Source organism: Aquila chrysaetos, chromosome 12, assembly GCF_900496995.4.
Source record: "Aquila chrysaetos chrysaetos chromosome 12, bAquChr1.4, whole genome shotgun sequence".
Taxonomy (NCBI): domain Eukaryota; kingdom Metazoa; phylum Chordata; class Aves; order Accipitriformes; family Accipitridae; genus Aquila; species Aquila chrysaetos.
The window spans coordinates 7,832,694-7,852,114 of NC_044015.1; the positions used below are offsets into that span (position 1 = coordinate 7,832,694).

Consider the following 19,421-nt stretch of genomic DNA (forward strand, 5'->3'; position numbering starts at 1 on the left):
CAGAGTTGGTGGAAGAGTAAATATACTCAAGCATCCAAGTTATATGTCTGATGAGGAGGGCAAGAAGGACAGAGAGCGCAAGTGAAAAAGGGGTAGGGGAAGGAAGAAGGACTGGGAACAGGGAACACAGTGTTTAGAGGCTATAGTTTTCACCTGTCCATTATGTTTTACTCACAGGAACTACACAACAAAGGGGCATTAGGCTGGAACATTATCCAGCACATACAGAGCTGTACTAAAGTAATTTTTAAAAGAGCAAATCACTACCTGCAATACCGAGGCCAGACTGCTCGAAAACTCTGCAGCACATAAATGTGGCAGTCATATAGCCTTCATACAGGGGTCCCTACCAAAAGGGGTCTTCAGTCAGCACTGATAAACTGCTGCCAGCCTCACAATTTTTAAAGACATCATGAATAATGTTACAATCAGTAGATGAGGATGACGGTACAAGCTCAAAATGAGCACCATGCTTCATAATGTGTTCTCATAACTTTGGGCACAGCTACTTATAAGCACAGATCATTCCTACATGCATTGGCAAGAAGTAACAAAATTGCTAAAGGGCAAACTTTTTTTTTTTTAAATTAAAATAAAAAATTAACAAGTCAGATTGCAGCAGAGTACCAAGAAACAACAGGATTGCAAGACTGCATTAGACCTTACCCAACCATCAGTTGTTTATTTGTTGTTTAACAGAAAGGTGATAAACTGTAGAAGCAACTATCAGATACTCTTGCCTCACATGTTGATGCTTCCGCCATCCTCACCTCTTCTCTCCCCACATTATCCTTATCTTCTTTCTGGCATCCATACCCCAAGCATTCTGGATAAAAGTGAACATAATTTCACAGTGTAACTTGGGGGATTTTCTGCAAATTCTCCTCCTTTGCATTTGTTCACTTTCATTGGCATTTAATTCTCCACTCACTTCATTCACTCAGCTACAAAAACAGACCCTGGAGGTAGTTTTGCATGGTTATTTTGCTGTGATGCCAATGACAGCCTATCCGTACTGTTCCCTGTGTCCTATGCCTACCTGCTTCTAATCCTCTTAAATCATTATTTAGCTTATTGAGTGCTGAAAAGGGTTAACCTTTACTGCTGGATGTGCAAAAAAACCTAGAACAAATCATGGCAGACAACTGTGTTGCAGAATTTAAAAAATAACTATGTTCAGTTCTCTGCTATTATTTCAACTCATTTATCAGCTGCAGACATCCCACTTACTGTTCTGTAGTTCCCCCAGATCGTATCTAGACCTTTTGAAGAATAGAGATACAAAATTTACAATTGTCCAGACACCTTCTACAATAACTTTTTTTAACATAAAAATGCACATTAGCAGCAATTCAGCCACTTCACTAGTGTAAATGCAGCCTAGAATGTTATGCACAAGAAGCATATAGCTCCTGTGCTAGCCACACACTTCATGACCGTTTCAAAGATGCCCATCTTGCTCAGTATGAAGAACAGCCTGGCACTACACTGCCGTCTGCCAGGAAAAGAAAACATTCAAGCAGAAATATAGCTTTTTTTTTTTTTCATGGTAGCCCTCCAAATAGGCATTAATGAAGGAGCTGGACTTTTCAAAATCCTTAGTTTCCTCCAAGTTAAAAATCAAAGAATATTTTAGGCTTGTGGAAAATAATTTAATCATTGGGCTGAGTTCATAGGCATGACAAATGTCAGCATGATGATGAATTCATGAAAAATGAAAGTTTATCACCACCTTTGGAAGGCACTTATGATAAACTCTGGTTAACAATTTATTATTGATATCAATTCTCTGACTCAAGATTACTGCAACCATGACAGCAGCCTGCCATTTAAGAAACTACAGCTAAATGAGAACCTTGGAAGTTGATCGGAAGCAGTTTTAAATCCCACAATATAGGTGGGGAGCTATTTAGTGGAAGACTTCAAATATTTCAAGTATAGTCTGAATTTGGTATCAGAAGGAATGGAAATGTCGACTGCTTTTGGGCCTATTCCTTTCCAAATAGAGATCAAGTGGAAAAGGAGGGATTTGGTCTAAATGTCTACCACAGATGCGTGTAACTAGCTGAGCAGCCCTTAGGAAGGAAAGAAAACGTGCATAAGAGGTCTGAATAGCTTTGCACTGTACTAGAGGTTCTCCCTGACAAGGTTCTAGCATCTTTCTGGGCACCCAGAACAACCCAAAACCCCTGTTCTTGTACTCCGTTCCTCTGAAGCTCTGCTTTTGCCAGGAAACAAAACTTACAGGGAACGAATTTCCAGGCCGCAATGTGGTGAGCTATTCTGGTTCTATTTAACCATCTCGGGAAAAATTCACAGACTAATGCTGCTGCACTCGGCAGCAAGATTCAAAACTTCACTCCCCTAAGCCTGCTTCGCTCATTAATGCCTTGCCTCCTGTTTTATTCAGCCTACCTCCCCTTCTGCTGGTATGGAAAGAAGATCCCTGGAACACTGTCTTCACTTGACAACATAATTTCTTGCGCTTGGTGGCACATGCAGCAATTAATCTCTGATGGTTCCTCACTGGGGAAAATCTGACCCACTATACTGAGGGTCCCACTCACAAAAAATCTCTCACTACTCAATCGTTCCAAAATCGTATTCTTCTTCCACAAGGCAAGTGCCAAGTGGGAATATAATAAAAAAGCCAGCTCCTACACATGCAGTGATACGCAGATGAGAAGCCCTCCTGGTTTATGCATGGTGTGCTCTACTTTCTCTGTCGTAACAGCTTTATCTCCAAAAGCTCTTGCCCACCAACTCACTTTCCCTTACACACTTATGTTGTGCTGCTGTTTCCAAGAAAGCCAAGCACGTTAAACCTCTTTCTATAGCTTCTTCAAACCTCCACCTTCACTAATTAAAAAAGAAACCCCACCACTGCTTGGACACACGCTAGCCCACTGTGATCCAAATGGTAGAAGCGGATGCACAATCTGGAACAGATACACAGGGCTTGGCCTGCCACCACCACAAAGCAGCCTGAAGGTCAATTTTCCTTTTCATTGGCCTGAGACTCTGATTCCAACTTCCCCGGCTTCCAAGTTTATTGCATTCACTCTCCCTGAAGTTAGAGTTCTGCAACCTGCCCTGTGCATGCTTCTAGGAGCTATGGCTCTCACAGAATCTGCCATCACCTAGGAAGAACCGAATCACGCAGAAGTTATTTAGGACACCAGCGCTCACAGCACACATTTAGATTCACATGCATTCCTGTCCAGGAAGTTGGTGGAGATCTACCCTTCAGAATATACTCCCAATACTGACATTTGCCTCAGACTTCCAGGCAGAAAAAGAGCTACTGGCAACAATTCCATACAGTGCGTACACAGACCTATATACAGTCACCTCCAGGTTTAACTTCAGAAGAGCTAACTTGATATGTTAGCTGTTGCTTTAGACCATGGGCTAAGGCAGATTAAAAAAAAAACAAACCACCAAGTACAACACTTACAGCACGATTAACAAAGAGAAAAAAATTTACAGGAGAACAAGGATAGTTGCCTGTGGGGAGAATATCTTAAAATCTACGGTAAAGTCATACTTGGCAAAATTCAATAGATCTGGTAAACATCAAAGATAAAATTTAGCAGGATAATTCCACCAAGCACCATTAAAAGAAAAATGGGACCAGCAGGGTTACCAGTGAAAAACAATGCCAGGCCTAATAGCACTGATCTACCAGAAGCAATTTATTATGACACCAGAAATAGCTATTTTCACAGTGGATGCTTGAAATGAAAACTTTAAAGCTTCTTTAAGTCTTGAGCTATAGCAAAGTATTCAACCAGCCAGCCAAAATAGCTGAAGGGAAATAGGAAGGCCACATGTGGAACTAATTACTCATGTAGAGGCTATGACAAAGAACATTTCTCCAGACTTTTCATGGGGGCTTCACTTTCAGGAAGTAACTCTAATTACTGTTCAAGTCTCGGCAGCCTGCATGCCGCTGACAGTTCCAAGAAAAAATGAACCTATTTGCCCTTTTCTTGGTCTGAAATGCCAAAATAGAAAAGCACAACTAGAGTCATTAAAAAGAAAGAAAATAAGCACTGGCTTATTGCATTAGCTTCCCGAGCAGAATCCTTTTTATAAATCAGTTTTTCAGCCTTCACGAAACAGCAAATTCTGTGTCCACATTAACTCGCTCTCCGTTGGCTGCAGTGAAACTGTACATCTTGACTTTTTACAGCTTTTCCATACTGGGGCCCACTTCCTGCCCAGTTGAAGAAAAAAATCTGGCCTGAAGATGAAATGACTGCTTAACATTACACTAAAACATCTGGTACCATTTTATACACAGACCCATGTCTGAGAGCAGGCAATTCTAGCGGTCTCACCAGCGGCACAGTGCATACCCAAACCTCCCCAGGGTGACATCATCCCATATATGGACTCTCAGGCCCAGCCCTCCCCCTTTTCCTGGTCCTAAATTCATTGCCAGATCCCCAGTCTGCTGCAAATGTGCCACGTCAAGACTGGAAATCACAGCACTTCAGTGTGTTTCAGTGAGTGCTGCAGAGTGTGAGGGAGAGCCGAGCACAACCCGTGATGCAGGAAGGCAGTTTTTCCCCGAGACTAAAAGAGGATTTAAAATAAATAAATAGACGCGTCCGGAGATCCTGCTCCGTCGCCCCAGTGTTCAGACTACCTGTTCAGGACAATGCTGTTGTACAGTAGTCTGCACATTGGTTAGACTGGGCAAGGGAAAGCAGCGGCATGGACTATTGGGGACGCAAGTTGCTATTGCCAAGGAGAAGACAGTTATTGCTCCTTTCAGATCTCATATACAGTATTTTTCTTCACAGGTTTTGCACACTAGGGAATAAGAAACGCTAAGGGACACTGTGAAAAAGGAGGACTTCAGAATAAAGCGGGGAAGACATTCTGGTAAGGCCTACTTTGGAAGAACACCTGGCCTATGACCTGGCGAACCTAGGTGACTCCCCTCCCCCCTTCCTCCAGTCATCACTGCAAGAAAGATGGAGCTCTGATGGTTTACTAAAACCTATGCAAGAAATGAGAGAGGTATACTGCCTAGAGGTATACTACCTAGAGAAGTGTACAAGAGTAGAGTTAAAGTTGGTCATTTCTTTTTTCTTTTTTTTTTTAATTTAAAATAAAGCTTTTTTTTCCCCCCACAAACTAAAAAGGTAAATTTAATATTTTTTTTTTACTTGTAGCAATCAGTATAAATATTTAAGGAGTATATAATTTTTTTTTAATGCAGAAAAGGCTTGCTAGAAGTATGTATTCTGAATAGGTCCTGTTGTGAACTATGATCTGAAGATCAATTTTAAGAAATTATTTTCTCTTAAAGTAATAAAATAATAGAAAAGAATGCATGAATATTATTTTAAATTATTGTAAAATATATTATATCACCTTTGGGAGAACTGTACTTAGGTTTTATGCAGCTGGATATGCAGCTGAAACTTCTTTGCAAGTAACCTATGCTATACGTGCTAATGAAAACTGGGAGGGAAACCATAGGAAAACTAATGACTACTCTATGCTAGGCTTCTGCTGTGTAGAATACAAAATCTTTGATTGTCAGGAAAAATTACCTCTGAAAGTTCAGGACATGATGGAAAAAAAAACCCCAATAAATAAATAAAATGGAACAAACTGCTTTCCATCCCGATACCTGGCTGGCCATTGCATATAAGTGATCAGCACCGCTTGATTGTTGCCGCTCTCACGTATACTTTGAATCGCTGATATTTCTTCTAACATTCAAAATGATAAGTTACTTTGTCCTGAATCCCACTGATAAAAATGGAATTTGTAAACGAATGCAGAAGTTTGCTTTGGTGAATTTCCAGCTGTCCTGGTAGGGGAAAAAAACCCTCAGGCTGAATGAAATCCCCACGGACAAAATAATACAAAAAGTCTGGGCTGCAATTTGATACCAGCCGAACTCCAGAGTCAGCTCCCCTAAAGTTAACACTAGTAACAAACTACTGCAACCGGAAAAAAAATCCCATCTATATGGTGCTCATTATTGCCAGGAAGGCTTTGAATAGCTATACTATAAAAAGAATTAGCAGAAATATGCTCCCATTAGTATTATAACCAGTCAATTTTGCAGAATATGTGTTATATTTTAGACAGCCTTGATGCTGTACAATTTTTTTTAAAATATGTATATTATTATTACCTTTTTCATTGCTCCTTCAATAATCAATAGAAGTCCTATTGGGGTGGGATGGTCGCGTAGCACTAGTGTGATTGTGCCTATATAGCTGTCTTAAAGCCTACAAAGCAAGAACTAGCACTGTCATTTCCCTTAGCCTCCCACCTAAGCTTATGTATTTTGACTAAAAGAATTCTTTCTTAATGCGTATATACACTTACAGGTTAACCATCCTATCTTCCTTTATTTTGCAGAAGGTTATCTTTAGGATTAAATTAGTGGGGTTTAATCCATTATAGTATGAGTAGACGGAATTTTTATTCTCATTCTACTTTAAAGTGGAGTTACAACACACAGTTAAATGTAGTTATTAATAGAAAATCTGAAGAGACAGGAAGAAATTAAAGGAATGGAACCAGACTCAAACTTGCATTAAAATTTCTCAGTCTCTCTTTAAGTATGATTGCTGTTTTAGGCATAGCAAATCTGAAAAGTTTCATGACTTAGATTAAGCGGTAGAAAAATGTTTCCAAATCTTGTTAAGAAACTTGCTCAGTTATGCTTTCAAGGGGCATATGAACATATGCGAATATTTTTTTCTACCTAGTGCTTACTTGCATAGCTACTTTTATTTTTTTATAATTCTGATCTAGAAATTAAGAAAGGAACTATTGTTATCCAGGCAATAATAGGCTCTCAGTGGAAATACTGTTGAAGATAGCCTGCATTAACTTTTGCTAAATAAGCAAGGACAATGAATACATATGGAACTAGTGTTTCTCTTATCTCTAGTCCACTATTTGCATTAATCTTTATTTTAAATGACCTTTCTGGATTTAGGAAGTGATTCCCCTCCCATACACCCATGACTCTTCAAAGTTACATTTTTAGACTGTAAGGCTGAGATCTAGGAGGCCCCCTTGGCATGGGGCTTGGAAAGGAGGCGGGGGGGGGGGGGGGGGAATGCAGTGTGCAAAGCAACAGATAGGGAAAGAAAGCCTGTATTGTTAGGAATGAATAAGGAAGTATATCTACTCGGCTCAGTAATCAAAACATTTTCAAAGTCAATTCTGTCATTCTTAAACCAGTGCTGTTTTAGTTGAAACAACTTCTAGTTGATCATAATCATACAGAAAAGGTTACTGTAGTTATAAAACAGGAGGTTTTAAATATGCATGTCAACAAACACAAGATAGCTGTATACAAATATTTCAAGAGAGAAAAGCAAACATTACTTTTTGCAATGACTAAAAAACTTAGCAGGATCTAATGCATACTAAATCATGGTGAGAGTTCTGTAAAACCATGACAATCTCCATGCTTAAGCCTGATGTATAAACTAAATGATACAGTCCATATTACCTTAGAATGCACAAAAACAGGAAAAGCACATTAAAGCCAGTAGGAACATTTAAGTAGGTGACTGTTTCAATATAATGGACTTTCTTTCATCTTTAAGGAGCATATTTTTTTTTAGTACACAACAAAATTAAATAGGGAAGAGGAAGAAAAATATTTCACACTTTTCTATATATTACTTTAATGTTAAAAAAAAAAGGAAAAAAGCAAAGGGGTGGGGGGGAGTCACTTAACTTTACAGAAATAAATACAGATCAAATAAGCATCCAAAGGTGAAAAAAACTAGTTACTTTTAAAAAAGCATGCCATTTGACATTTTTCTGCCTTGTCATTAAGTTGCATGTTATCTTCTGTATTACCGTTACCAGTGCTATTTAACGCATCTGTACTTTCAGAAGACTAAAAGACACTGCTATCCTCTCCACGCTCCTTGCCCCCCTTCCTGTACTATCACAGTGCGTCCACAGACATTTCTGCAGACCACCCAAGTATCACTGCTATATGGAAAATATTATAACCAAAATAGCGAAATACTTGCATAAGAATTCCAAACTTCTAAATAGAATGTTAAATTATTATAATCTTTTAATCAGACTCTGTTAAGCAGATTGGAAAATAAAAACCCCTAAATCTTAGTGTGGTTTTTTTTGTTTTAAAATACTAAATTTTAATCAAGAGCATAACTTTACTTTTACTTGCAAAAGGCTTTGCTTCCTGAACTGTACTTTGTTTAAAAAAAAAAAAAAAAAAAAAAGAAATCCTAACTGAAATAATATTAAGGGTCAGGTTTAAACCTACAAAAAGACAGGAAATGCCACAGTTAAGAATTAAACTTTCCTGAATAATGCTACTGTACTTCAGTACTGCATTTTACGCTGCATTGCAAAACAGTATCTAAAAATAACAACCAGCCCTTAAATAAAAAGTCCTGATCACAGTTGGAGAGAATACAGTTCTCAACTCAATTTCCAAGCCACCAATATTTAAAGTCAGATCCTTAATATAGGTTCCTGTAGATATAATATTGGCAATCATGAGATTTTTTTTTTTTTGTTACGAGTATCCTAAAATATTCTCGAGCCCTTTACTGACTCAATGAATCAACCAGATACAGCACCCAAAAATGTTCAGCCCTTTTAGCAAATCAACCACAATTTCAAGGAATTTCAAAGTTTTTAAACAAGAATCCAGTGGAGATAACTATCCAGTCATTAGTATTACCCAGTGATTAAGTGAAGGCAAAATAAATTTGCCTCAGTTCAAGATGTAAATCTCTTTGCTGATTCTTTGATGAATTCTCCTTGTGTACAGTTATTAGAAAGCCCGCACAATCTTTCCACTTACAACTTTTACTGCCAGCATAACCTCCCTGACAGTTATTAACAGAAAACCTATTAATTAAAATGCATACTTTTGTTCTTCCAATCCTTTTATACTATAGGTTGCCAATGAATTTTACTGTACAATTCTTTGCTATTTCAAGGATCCATAATACAGAAACTGAGACCTAATCTTCTCCCAGACTAAAGATCTTTGATTTCTTTAATGACAAAATGCAGACATTAAATTTGATGAAATCTATAAAACAAGCAGTGTTTTATATTTGTTTTAAAACCACTTCTAATTTGCCACTTTTGTTTTTCTTTAAAATGGTGAAGCGGGTAGGAAGACATGCCAACTTAAAGCACACACTTAGAATTTTACTTAGAGCTACAAAAACTCAAGTAAGCATATCATAAAGTCACAGTAAGCATTTTTAATGTCTTGGAATTAATTTTTCATGTCTGAATTAGCTAGTCATGTTTTGTGCTTCATTCATTTTTTTAAGACATCTTATTCCATCTTGTTAGGTTGAAGGAAAAATTTATTCATATAATTGATAAACTTAATTGTATACTTCAAGTTGTATATTACCTAAAATGCATCTTTTTCTTTATGGCAAAGTAATGATTAGAGCTAGAACACCTGAGTAATTACATATTAATTTATTATTAGTCTAATTTAAAGCCTCAAACACTATTGCTAGCTTTAGCCTTTTGGTAAATTCATCCCTTTTATAATCTGTGTTCAGGCTGGAACTTAAGTGTTTTGCTGCTATTCTGTATGGGATATGTTTGAGAAGGGTTTGAAAGCACAAGCTTGTTGCTTACCTATGGAGGCACTAGCGAGCAACAGTGATTTGAGAACACCATTATAAAACAGAATCATTTAATCTGTATAGAGAAGTAATACAACTATTTTTTCCCCTTTTAAGCTTCCAATGTGTTTTATACCTCTTGAAACAACACCCCAGTGATGTTGCAAACGTCATTGCTAAATTGGATTACAGTCACTGTGTGTATTTTATACACAGGAGAGTTTAGCAAAGCAGCACATCTTGTCATGTGAAATGATGCTGTTGTTTGCATGCTTTTGATCTATAGCATAGTCCATGTTTAACTGAAAAACTTACTGAAGCTCTACAAAGTTATTTTGTTTTCTTACAAAGTAGATTTTGAGAGAAAGCTAAATTTAAATAATATGCCAAGCAAAGTACTAAAGAAATAGCATTATAAGTGTATAGTTTTAACACATTAGCAGAATAGATAGAAAATGCAACCAGTTTTCTTTCCAGCACATTCCCTTTAACTGGGTTAATGTGCAAGTGGTTTCCTCCATTTATACAGAAAGATTTTTATTTTTAACATGCAAGATTATTGTACTTATCTGCTCCTAGAAAATATGTACTGTATAAACATATCCTTTATCTTGAACTTCAGTATTTCTGTGCTTCCAAGAAGAGTAAAAACATCTGGTTAAATTACTATGTGTGAGTACAATATGCAGGCAAAATCCTGTATGAATTGCATATAAAATAAACCACGGCTTCAATCCTTTTTGTTTTTTCAAATGCTCAGTGTGACCAGTCTGTTGAAATCGCATCTCTGATATATGTCAGCACAATGATAACTGATGTACCGAAATGCTTCTTTTCTGAATAAAATCAAGTTCTGTTCTTGTTCTACAGCTCCCAATGTTTTAAAGTTTAATTCTGTTATCTGTGTTCCCCTCCAAAGCCCCCCAAACTGGAATGGTACAAAGTGTTGCACACCAGCGGTGATGGCTCCAAGGGACTGGCTGGACGGAGTTGTCATGTGTCTGCCTGTCTACACTTGCTGTGCAGAACATCCTCTCACCTGTACAGCAGGCACAGACAGGCAGTCGCATGACAACCCAGCCTGAGGGACAGCCGCCAGTGGGAAACCGCTCTGACACACCAGAGCATCTTCACCAACAGCTCCAGCCAAGAGTCACTCTGGATCTCAGACGGCCGGTCAGTAACCAAGCCGCGTACTGCAACTCACCTAGAGTCAAACCAACACTGCCTATAAAATACAATAAAACCCACTGCTGAAATTTTCACTGTGCTTCCTATAGTACTCTTTTCCTAGTTGTTCTCATTAACTCACTAACAATAAGTTTTATTTATACACAGCTTTGCGGCACCATTGTATGTTTCATCCTCCCATTTACTTCTCAGGCATAACTTGAGCAACTCGCGTTATTAGGTTATTGTTGGTATAAAAACGACTAACATTCCTGCTAGCCGCAGAAGCCGAGAGCAGCTTGTTGTGTGGCAAGTTAATTCTATAAACAGACACAATGTTAGACCTTGGAGTAACTTCTCCCCTTTCCACTCTCTCACCTCCTCACTTATTTTCATATCTCCCTCCCAAACCACACAGAATTTTACAATTAGGAATTAACTGTGAAATTACAATACAAACTGCATCTATCACTGGATGTTGATAATACTATCCTTTCCTATTGAAACAGAATGGAAATATTTTATTTGGAAATAAGGCTAAAGGGGATTCTTCCAATAAATGTAAATGTCACATTTTTAGAAGTTCTTCTCCTACAGCCCAGCTTGGCATCTTCTGCGCACCAATAATGCCAGTGAAACCTCTGGATGCTTTAGAAAGAATAATAAAATCACATTCTCTGACCATGCCCTGTAAAAAAGCTACACCACTTTACAAATGGCATCCTTTTGTTTACAACAAAGATCTTTTTGATTCATAAACTAGAATGGTGTTCCACATTCCCAAAGTCCATTTTACCCTAATGTAAAAGTGGCTAATTCACAAACTTCAAATTTGTGGGTTGACTCTCAAATGAATCTTGGCACAAAAGCTTACAGCCTTTTGTGCTACTTAACAAAGCAGTAACAACCGAGTGCTAAAATGCTCAGATTTAATCTTTTTTTGTGTAGGTAGGCCTTATAATACTTTAGCTAGTATTATAGGGAATACTCCACGAAAGAAAACTATTTTTATTCGTGAGGTCAATGAATGTGCTAATCTTGCACTTATTTCCAACAGCCTCAAAGTGGTACACAGTATTTTCCTTGCTTGATTTTAAGCAAGTAGAAAAGCACAAAGTCATGGTACTGGTCATGCAACAAAGTCATAAACATAGCAACTGTATGCAGGATGAGAAACTAATCTAGATTAGTATTCACATAACTGATACTATAACTGCTTTACCCACACTGTTCAAACATCAACTTGATATCTACATAATTATAAGCCTAAAAGGCATTCTTAGGCACTGATTCCCATCTCATCAGGAATAAAATCCTGTTGTATGTTTGAGCAGCAACAAAACCACGTCAAGAAACCAATCGTTTCTTTTGTAATACTGATATCACACAACAAATTTTGAAATCTTTTGCCAAAGTAACTTGCTTCAAAATGCATTCCACTGTGGATTCTTCACTTACAAAAGCTGCAGCTCACAAATAAAGGAAATAATTTACATCCTTCTAATGGCACTAGCAAGCAACCACTTGCATTCAGAGAGTGATTTTCATCTCAGACTAAATTCCAGACTACAGAAAATGGGCTCAGCTTACACTAGAGGGGGTACACAGCCCTAGAGGTCCTAGCAAGCGCTCTAGCTTTGTCAAGTACATTGTCAGAGCTCACTGGTACACAAGCTGCTACAACATTCCTTAGTCAGGGGTAGAGGCACAGGGGGAACTCATCACTGTGGCAGGAGAACGAAGGTGAGACCTGACTTCCTGCATCTTCCCCAGCTGCAATGGAGAAGTTCTTGCTACTGTGCAAGGACTGCAGAAGTGACCAGCCCGAGCGGGAGGCACAGGGGATCTGAACTCCCTATGACCTCACAGCATGCACAGCCGTACTGAGCCCAGGCACAGTCCAGACACATAAACATGGGTATCACTTCACACATCACTGAAGACTACATATCTTACCAGGGTGGAAATACAACAGCATGCAGCCATTTCAATAATCATCTGAGAACAGGATGTGACAAATACCAAGCCAAGCTGAAAGTGAGGAGAACATTTTAAGGAGACAAAATCTAATTATAAAAATTGGAATTCATCCAGGAGATCAAATATTTGCTTCTGTATTTTCAGAAGCCAATAGTTTTGTTTCTGAAACAAGTCACCGGTCTTTTGATTCACGTACTGGTCAAGCCATAGCTTCGACCATCTTCAGAAAGGGTCTAAAACAGAGCTTACTAATCTTTTAAGTCCTACCGAGAAATGCCCAGTAAACAAAAAAAAAAAATTCCAACATAACTTTGTGAACTCTTTCCGAGGACAGAATAATCAAATTATACAGCAAATCTGTACTTAAGGAGGAACTTCATCCACCGGAAAAAAACATGGAATACTATGCTGTTATCTTCTCTTACTACTCTAAGAAATTCGTGAGTGATGTCCCATATTGGCCTGAATGAACTACTGGTATTTTCATGACTCTCAAAACCCAACTGTTTGGCAATTAAGAGACATTAGTTCAAAATATGCATATGGAAATCAGACAGCAGCCATTTCCCTCCATGGACTATTCTGAGATTCCCAGGTGACTCTCCCTAGCAGACTGTCAAAACAAACGATTTATTTTTAAAGTTGCATAGCAGAAAACATTCCATAAGTATTTTCAGGAATTTTTCTATTTCACACTACACAAAGATCAGACTCAAAAAAGCAACACCAAAACTACCTAAAAAATTGGCACAGCACATCTTGGAGGCACCTCCAATTGCTTGAGACAGAACATAACAAGGTGTTAAACTCACCACATCACTTATTTTAGTTACAGTTACCTGTACCTAATCTAAGACAACAAGTTCTAGCAGCTTCAAGGTACATCACAAAAACCAACAGCTTCAAATTTTCAAATTCATAAAGGCATTTTTGCATTTCTTTTAAAATCATTTTTATGTCATTGCAATAAAATACTTCAAATTATATTTAAGAAATCTGAGAATAGAACTTCCCCACTTGACACTTAGCACTAGGCTCCTCCCCTCTGTCTGACATGCACTCCTTTTCCTGTTACAGTAAATACATTTGAATCCTTTTAAAAATTAAAGGGCAAGGAGCAAAATCTTCAAGATTAACCTAATCTGTCCCTCAATCTTAAGGTCTATCCCAAAATGGCTAGTGACTCAGGAAAAAAACACTACCGACCAGCACAGTTTCTACCATCACCAGTATTACTGAAGTAACTACCTATGATAAGTACTGCGTTCTGGATTTGCAGGACTCAGCAGAGCTCTGGCTTATGTGCATGCATTGCAGGACCTCTCCCCAGTGGTTCTAGAAAATCCACTGCAGTAAAACACTAAGTCAGTTTAAACAGAATACGAATTGTCTACACAGTCGCCATCAACCAACTCCCTGTTTTGTTGGAGTAAGCCAGCGTTTTGATTATTACTTAGAATAACATGGAAAGATTGAGTGATGGTTTAGAGCTCATTTAAAACTCTCTCTTTACCTATGCCTCTTCCATCCAATGAACTGATTCACCCTAAAAATCACTAAATCTTTGCTGAAAACATTTAACTTAAAAAAAAAAAATCAGAAAATAATAGGAATTTTTTTTGTTAATGTAGCCCAATTTTTCTAAAAAAACCAACACAAACCTTAAAAAAACCACAAGGGCTTTACTGTAAAGCTGATAGTGCACATAATAATCCCATTTTAACCTTCAAAAATCAACAAGACTGGTGGAGTTTTGGGTAGAGTGTATCATTACCAACATTGTTGAAAAAAATAATTAAACAGACCAGATGAGCTGCCTAACAACAATAAAGTGAGCAACCTGGATGTCCTGTTTATCATGGAAATGCTTTTTTCAGTTTTCTTATTACTTACCTCAGATTTACTGATCAGCAGTGACATTTCTTAGCAAGGTGCATTTTTTGTCAAATTTGAAAATCCATACTAACCAGCTACAGAACTCTGCAGACAGGCTTTTCATCCTCGCAGAACATGAGGCCGGAGAACAATTGTTATCATTAAATAAAATGCTGTAGTAGCTTTTAGAAGTAACTTTACCTAGACAATTTGTGATCAACTTACAGTAGATGTGCAAGAGCAGTCCAAACAGGCATAGGACAATAACAAGAACATTCCAAAATAGGCTGCTTTTTTTTTTTTTTTTTTTTTTTTTTTTTTTAGACCAATGTGTGGAAGCCACAGGAAGACAGGAACAAAGTGAAACAAAAAACCAAACAAAAACACCCCACACAACACCTTTTTATGTTATCAACATTTCAACAGAAGTCTTAGAGAGCCAGCATTCTCCATGAATCAAAACCAGAAAATTTAAAGAACACAGGTAAAACCTTAAAACACTCTTTCAGTTCAAATTCTGTACAAGCTGATTTAATATTTTAAGCTGGTATCAGAAGCCTGAATAAATACTGGTTTTTTCCCCAGTAGAAAAAAAGTTCTTCATTCCTTACCTCATCATCTTTATACCAGGACAAGCTTTCTGCAGTTAGAACGAACCAGTATTCCTTGGATCCTCCTTTCATGATGCCAATATTGTTGATGGTCAGCCAGCCTTTCCGGATGACCTGTGCAGAGGTGCAGTCAGGCACAAGTTTAGTTCATTACTCACTTGCCATAATTCTGCTGCTGCATTCATTCTTTTAAATAAAGACTTGTTTTATTTAGCAAGAGCAGGTACAGTGGCAAATTGAAGACTTTTTGCAGGTTCCTATCATTCAAGCGAAAAAAACATAACAAGTGAATATAGTGTTTTCAGTCAAAAGGCTGGAGAAAGAGAGAAGCCTAAGTATTATTGTGTTGTACTTACAACAAATATGAGTGTATTAAGGATCATGTAAACTTGAAGGTATTTATTTGCTGTATAATAACTCATTGTACAAGTCCATACAACTTTATATATGATTATTCTGTTCTAGTCTAATTGTTAAGGTCATTCGTAAAGTTGGATACTAGGAAAAGCACCTAGATTCTGGCAAAGCGAGTGGCTTCTGGCACACATTGGGAATTTCCAGAAGGGGTTGAATCAAGTGACAAGGTGGAGAGGTCTTCTACAGTTAATTTGAAATTAAGATAGGAAGTGGTAAAAAGAAGTATATGAGAGCTGTTTTCCTCTCATAAGGTAGAAGAGGAAAAGAAAAGAGGAAAAAAAAACACTAAAGGTGGCAATAAAAATCAGGGGGAAAATGGGTAAAGCAGAACTTTTTAAAATAGATACAAGCCAAAGATGAAAGAACAGCTGGGAACAGCATACCTATAAATACTAAAGCTAGGAGGCTACATCATGCAAAGAGAAAGTCAGGCAAAAGAAAACTTATGAGGGATGAGGTGAAGAAGACAGAATGGTCATGAGACCTGATTTATGGATCATATAGAAACTTTCAATTTTATTGGAACATTTACTGTTTTCCAATACATATATGAAAAAGTAAATGCTCCTTCCTATCATACTCTGAACAAGACAACAGAACTCTCCCAGTCACATGGGTGCAGGGAACCTCAGCCATTCTGTTTCTCCCCACAGCAACACCCTTTGCTTGCTTATGAAGTATTGAGATGGAAAGAAGTGGTCAGAGAAGCCCTTAAGAACTCCCTCAACAAGTCCCACAAACTTGTGTGATCAAACATGAGCTTCCTTTTGCTTTTAGAGAAATATAAGAAACACTGACATTTCTCTCATAGGGCTTTACAAGACTAGTAACTCTAAAATCAACAGATAACCAGAGAAAAACATTGCTCAGTATCTATTCCTTGTCATCTACAGAAGTTTCAGAATCGGAATTCACTCCCATTCAGCATGCATGTTCATGTAAGCTCCCTGAAAAAAACAGCTTTGGTATTCCACAGAGCAAGGGACTAAGTTATATCCAATAACTAAACCAAAGAAAGAGATCATAAATTGCACCTGAAAAGCTGGTATAAATATTGGTAATGCACATAATCCAAGAGTATCAATTTCATTTGAAATAAGATGATCACGTTTTCCCACTCACTACCAACGAGGCCAGCAGTGTAAGAAAACCACTGAAGATCCAAAAACAGCCTACAGGTTTTCAGCCTGTAAGAAAATCACTAAGAAAGCATTGATTTGGTTCTGAAACTCAGTAAGCTATGAGAACTAGACATGAGTCTCTTTGAGAGACTGAAGGGTATAGCACGAGCAGGCTGGATGGAATAGCCTGTACCACAAAGGTTTCTGCAGAAATTTGTCAGTATTTTTAATATTAATTTTCGGGGGGGGGGGGGGGGGGATAATAAGTGGAGAGGGGGCATTACAGAGTACAAATAGACATGGAATGCTTGTTTGAGTGCAAGTTAAAGGAAACATACTGATACAAACTTGATTACCCATCAAATCCTCATTTTATTTTATGATGTTTATTGAAGTAAACTTTTAACAGGAAACAAGCAATGTGCATATATAGCCAGTGTACCTCAGGCAGCTGCCACAGAACAGGTTGTGGAATCAAGCTAATTTCCTTTTTTTCTGCACTGAACTACACAACAGCAAATAGAAGAAATTTTAGGAAAAATCCAGGAAATTAAGGTTGCCCAAACACTCGAACTTAGCTCTGCAACAAGGTGAGCTATATTTGTGCAGCAGACTAAATACTTCACAGCAAATGTGCAAAGGTGGTTATTCCCATGTTATAAAGAAACTGAAATAAGAGACTATGAGAGAGGATGCTGTTGAACCATGCTGTCTGCAATTGAAAATGCTGTGTTGCTCCCTATAAAGCACATATCCACATACAGGAAGCACAGGCAGCTGGGCCAGCACACTACTGAGAACTGGTTTGGACACACATCTTAGAGAGAGTAAAAGATTTGAAGACAGATGTCACAGTGGGGATAAAGATGTGGTTTCTAGAAGCAAACCAGTAAGAAACACTGGAGTAGCATGTTCAAGAACCTTACAGGTGATGAGCACTTAAAAGGGAAGGGAAGTAGCACTCTGCTTACTCCATTCAGTGCTTTCCCTCATCATTACCCCAGGCTTTGTAGCATGTTAATAAGAGTCAAATTTTCTCAATTTGACAAGAACACATTTGTGGTAGAGGTCTCAGAACAGACCAAGCCAAGATTTTAAAATCTAAACTATACGAGCCATTTAAGAATTAATGAAGCCTTTAATAGTTCTAATGTAGGAATTACATTAGTTGCACAGCTCCAAAAGACTGTCTTGCTCCAGTCCAATGCATCTCCCCATAGATGCCTAACCATCACTGGGTGTCGACAGAAACAAGCTGACTTGCTAATACAAACATTGGTCACTGTCTTGTAAAGGAAGGAATCTGCCAGTTGTTTCCTCAGAAATCCTGTGTGCTGAGGATTAGATCCAGCTGTTATTCCCACACAACACTGCATGAAGAGTAGGGCACCAAGCTATAGCAGTATCTTGGGCATGTGTTTTTCATGTGCAAATTTCTAGACCTGCTTATCTATACCCCTCTGGGAAAACAGGGTACTGTGTTCTCTAAAATATCCTGGACACTACAACAGATCATAACTGTCCAAAATGCCTGCAAGCAGTTCCAGGAGACATCAAGAGAGACAAGATCAGCTTAGTGTGCTAAGCCTCACGTTCTTTTCATTGAATTGTTCCCATTTCCCAGGCACATTTTGCTAACTACAAAAAGCTACACTTCCAAAATACTCAGTACCAGCGCTGGGATCGGGTGGAGGGAGATGTCAGATCAAGGTGCAAGTACAAAACAAAGTGAGATTAAGCAACATAGTTTTACTTTCCAGAGAAGCTGAATTACACCTTAGACTCCAGCCAATTTCTCAAAAAATAACTCAAGCTGTATTTTAGAAATAAGTGTCCTTCCATGGATAATAAGCAGCAAAGATTTTCAAAGAGACTTTTGAAGTTAAAAAAAACTGTGATGGGGGGCTAGTTGGTTTTTTTTAAACTGTTGTGTTAACTATGTTCTATAGTACTTCAGCTTGCAAAATGAAAATAATGTGTTTCATTATTGTTTTCACTAGTTCATTTTCTGGTTGGTTTGGATTTAAGGGATCCATTTCAGTATTTTCTATCATATTTCTAAATGTCACTCTGTGCAAACCGGATATTAGTGACATGAGTTATGAACTTCAGGAAGGTGAAAAATATGGGCATTGCCAGAAGCTAGTGAAGACAATATTCTGACCGGTAGTTGGGCTCCATGTACAGGATGAACAAGAGATGACACAGTTCCTTCCTTCAGGTTCCTGATACCTAATCTCGATGTCTGAAAAATGAAACTTAGAGGGTACGAATGCACATGAACAGGCCAGAAGGAAGTCATTTTCTGATAGTTCAGCTGCACAAAACCCAAATCATATCTGTTGTTCTTATTCTCCACCACTTCATGGATAAACAGGAAAGCAGAATTTGACACAATAAGTACATTTTATGTATTGCTGCATGACTTATTCATTCCATTAAATCAAATAAGGTATTTGTAAATGAAATACATTAGAGAACCAGAAAGTGTTCCATTTCTTTAAAAGAAGTATTTAAAAGATGATTTCACGATAAGTGAGAGATAAGTGAAATTGACTGGGCAGACAGAAATACACGTGTGAAAATCATGAGACTAGCAACTTCCACAAAAA

The 19,421-nt window shown here is 37.9% G+C and overlaps 1 protein-coding gene and 1 long non-coding RNA gene across 10 annotated transcripts in view; one reads left to right on the forward strand and one right to left on the reverse strand.

The window, feature by feature from the left end:
• DNM3 (dynamin 3) overlaps nt 1-19,421 on the reverse strand; it is a 200,373-nt gene that overhangs the window by 110,104 nt on the left and 70,848 nt on the right. For all 9 annotated transcript variants that reach the window (XR_003925936.1, XM_030032130.2, XM_030032131.2 and 6 more), the window contains one exon: nt 15,272-15,385. Coding sequence is in view for 8 of the 9 variants with exons in the window: in XM_030032130.2 (XP_029887990.1) it covers nt 15,272-15,385 (114 nt within the window). In the remaining variant the exon portion in view is untranslated. The remainder of the gene's footprint in view (nt 1-15,271; nt 15,386-19,421) is intronic.
• On the forward strand, nt 4,544-10,900 carry LOC115348822. Its single transcript, XR_003925938.1, has 2 exons — nt 4,544-4,893; nt 10,555-10,900. It is a non-coding gene; the product is annotated as an uncharacterized LOC115348822 (long non-coding RNA).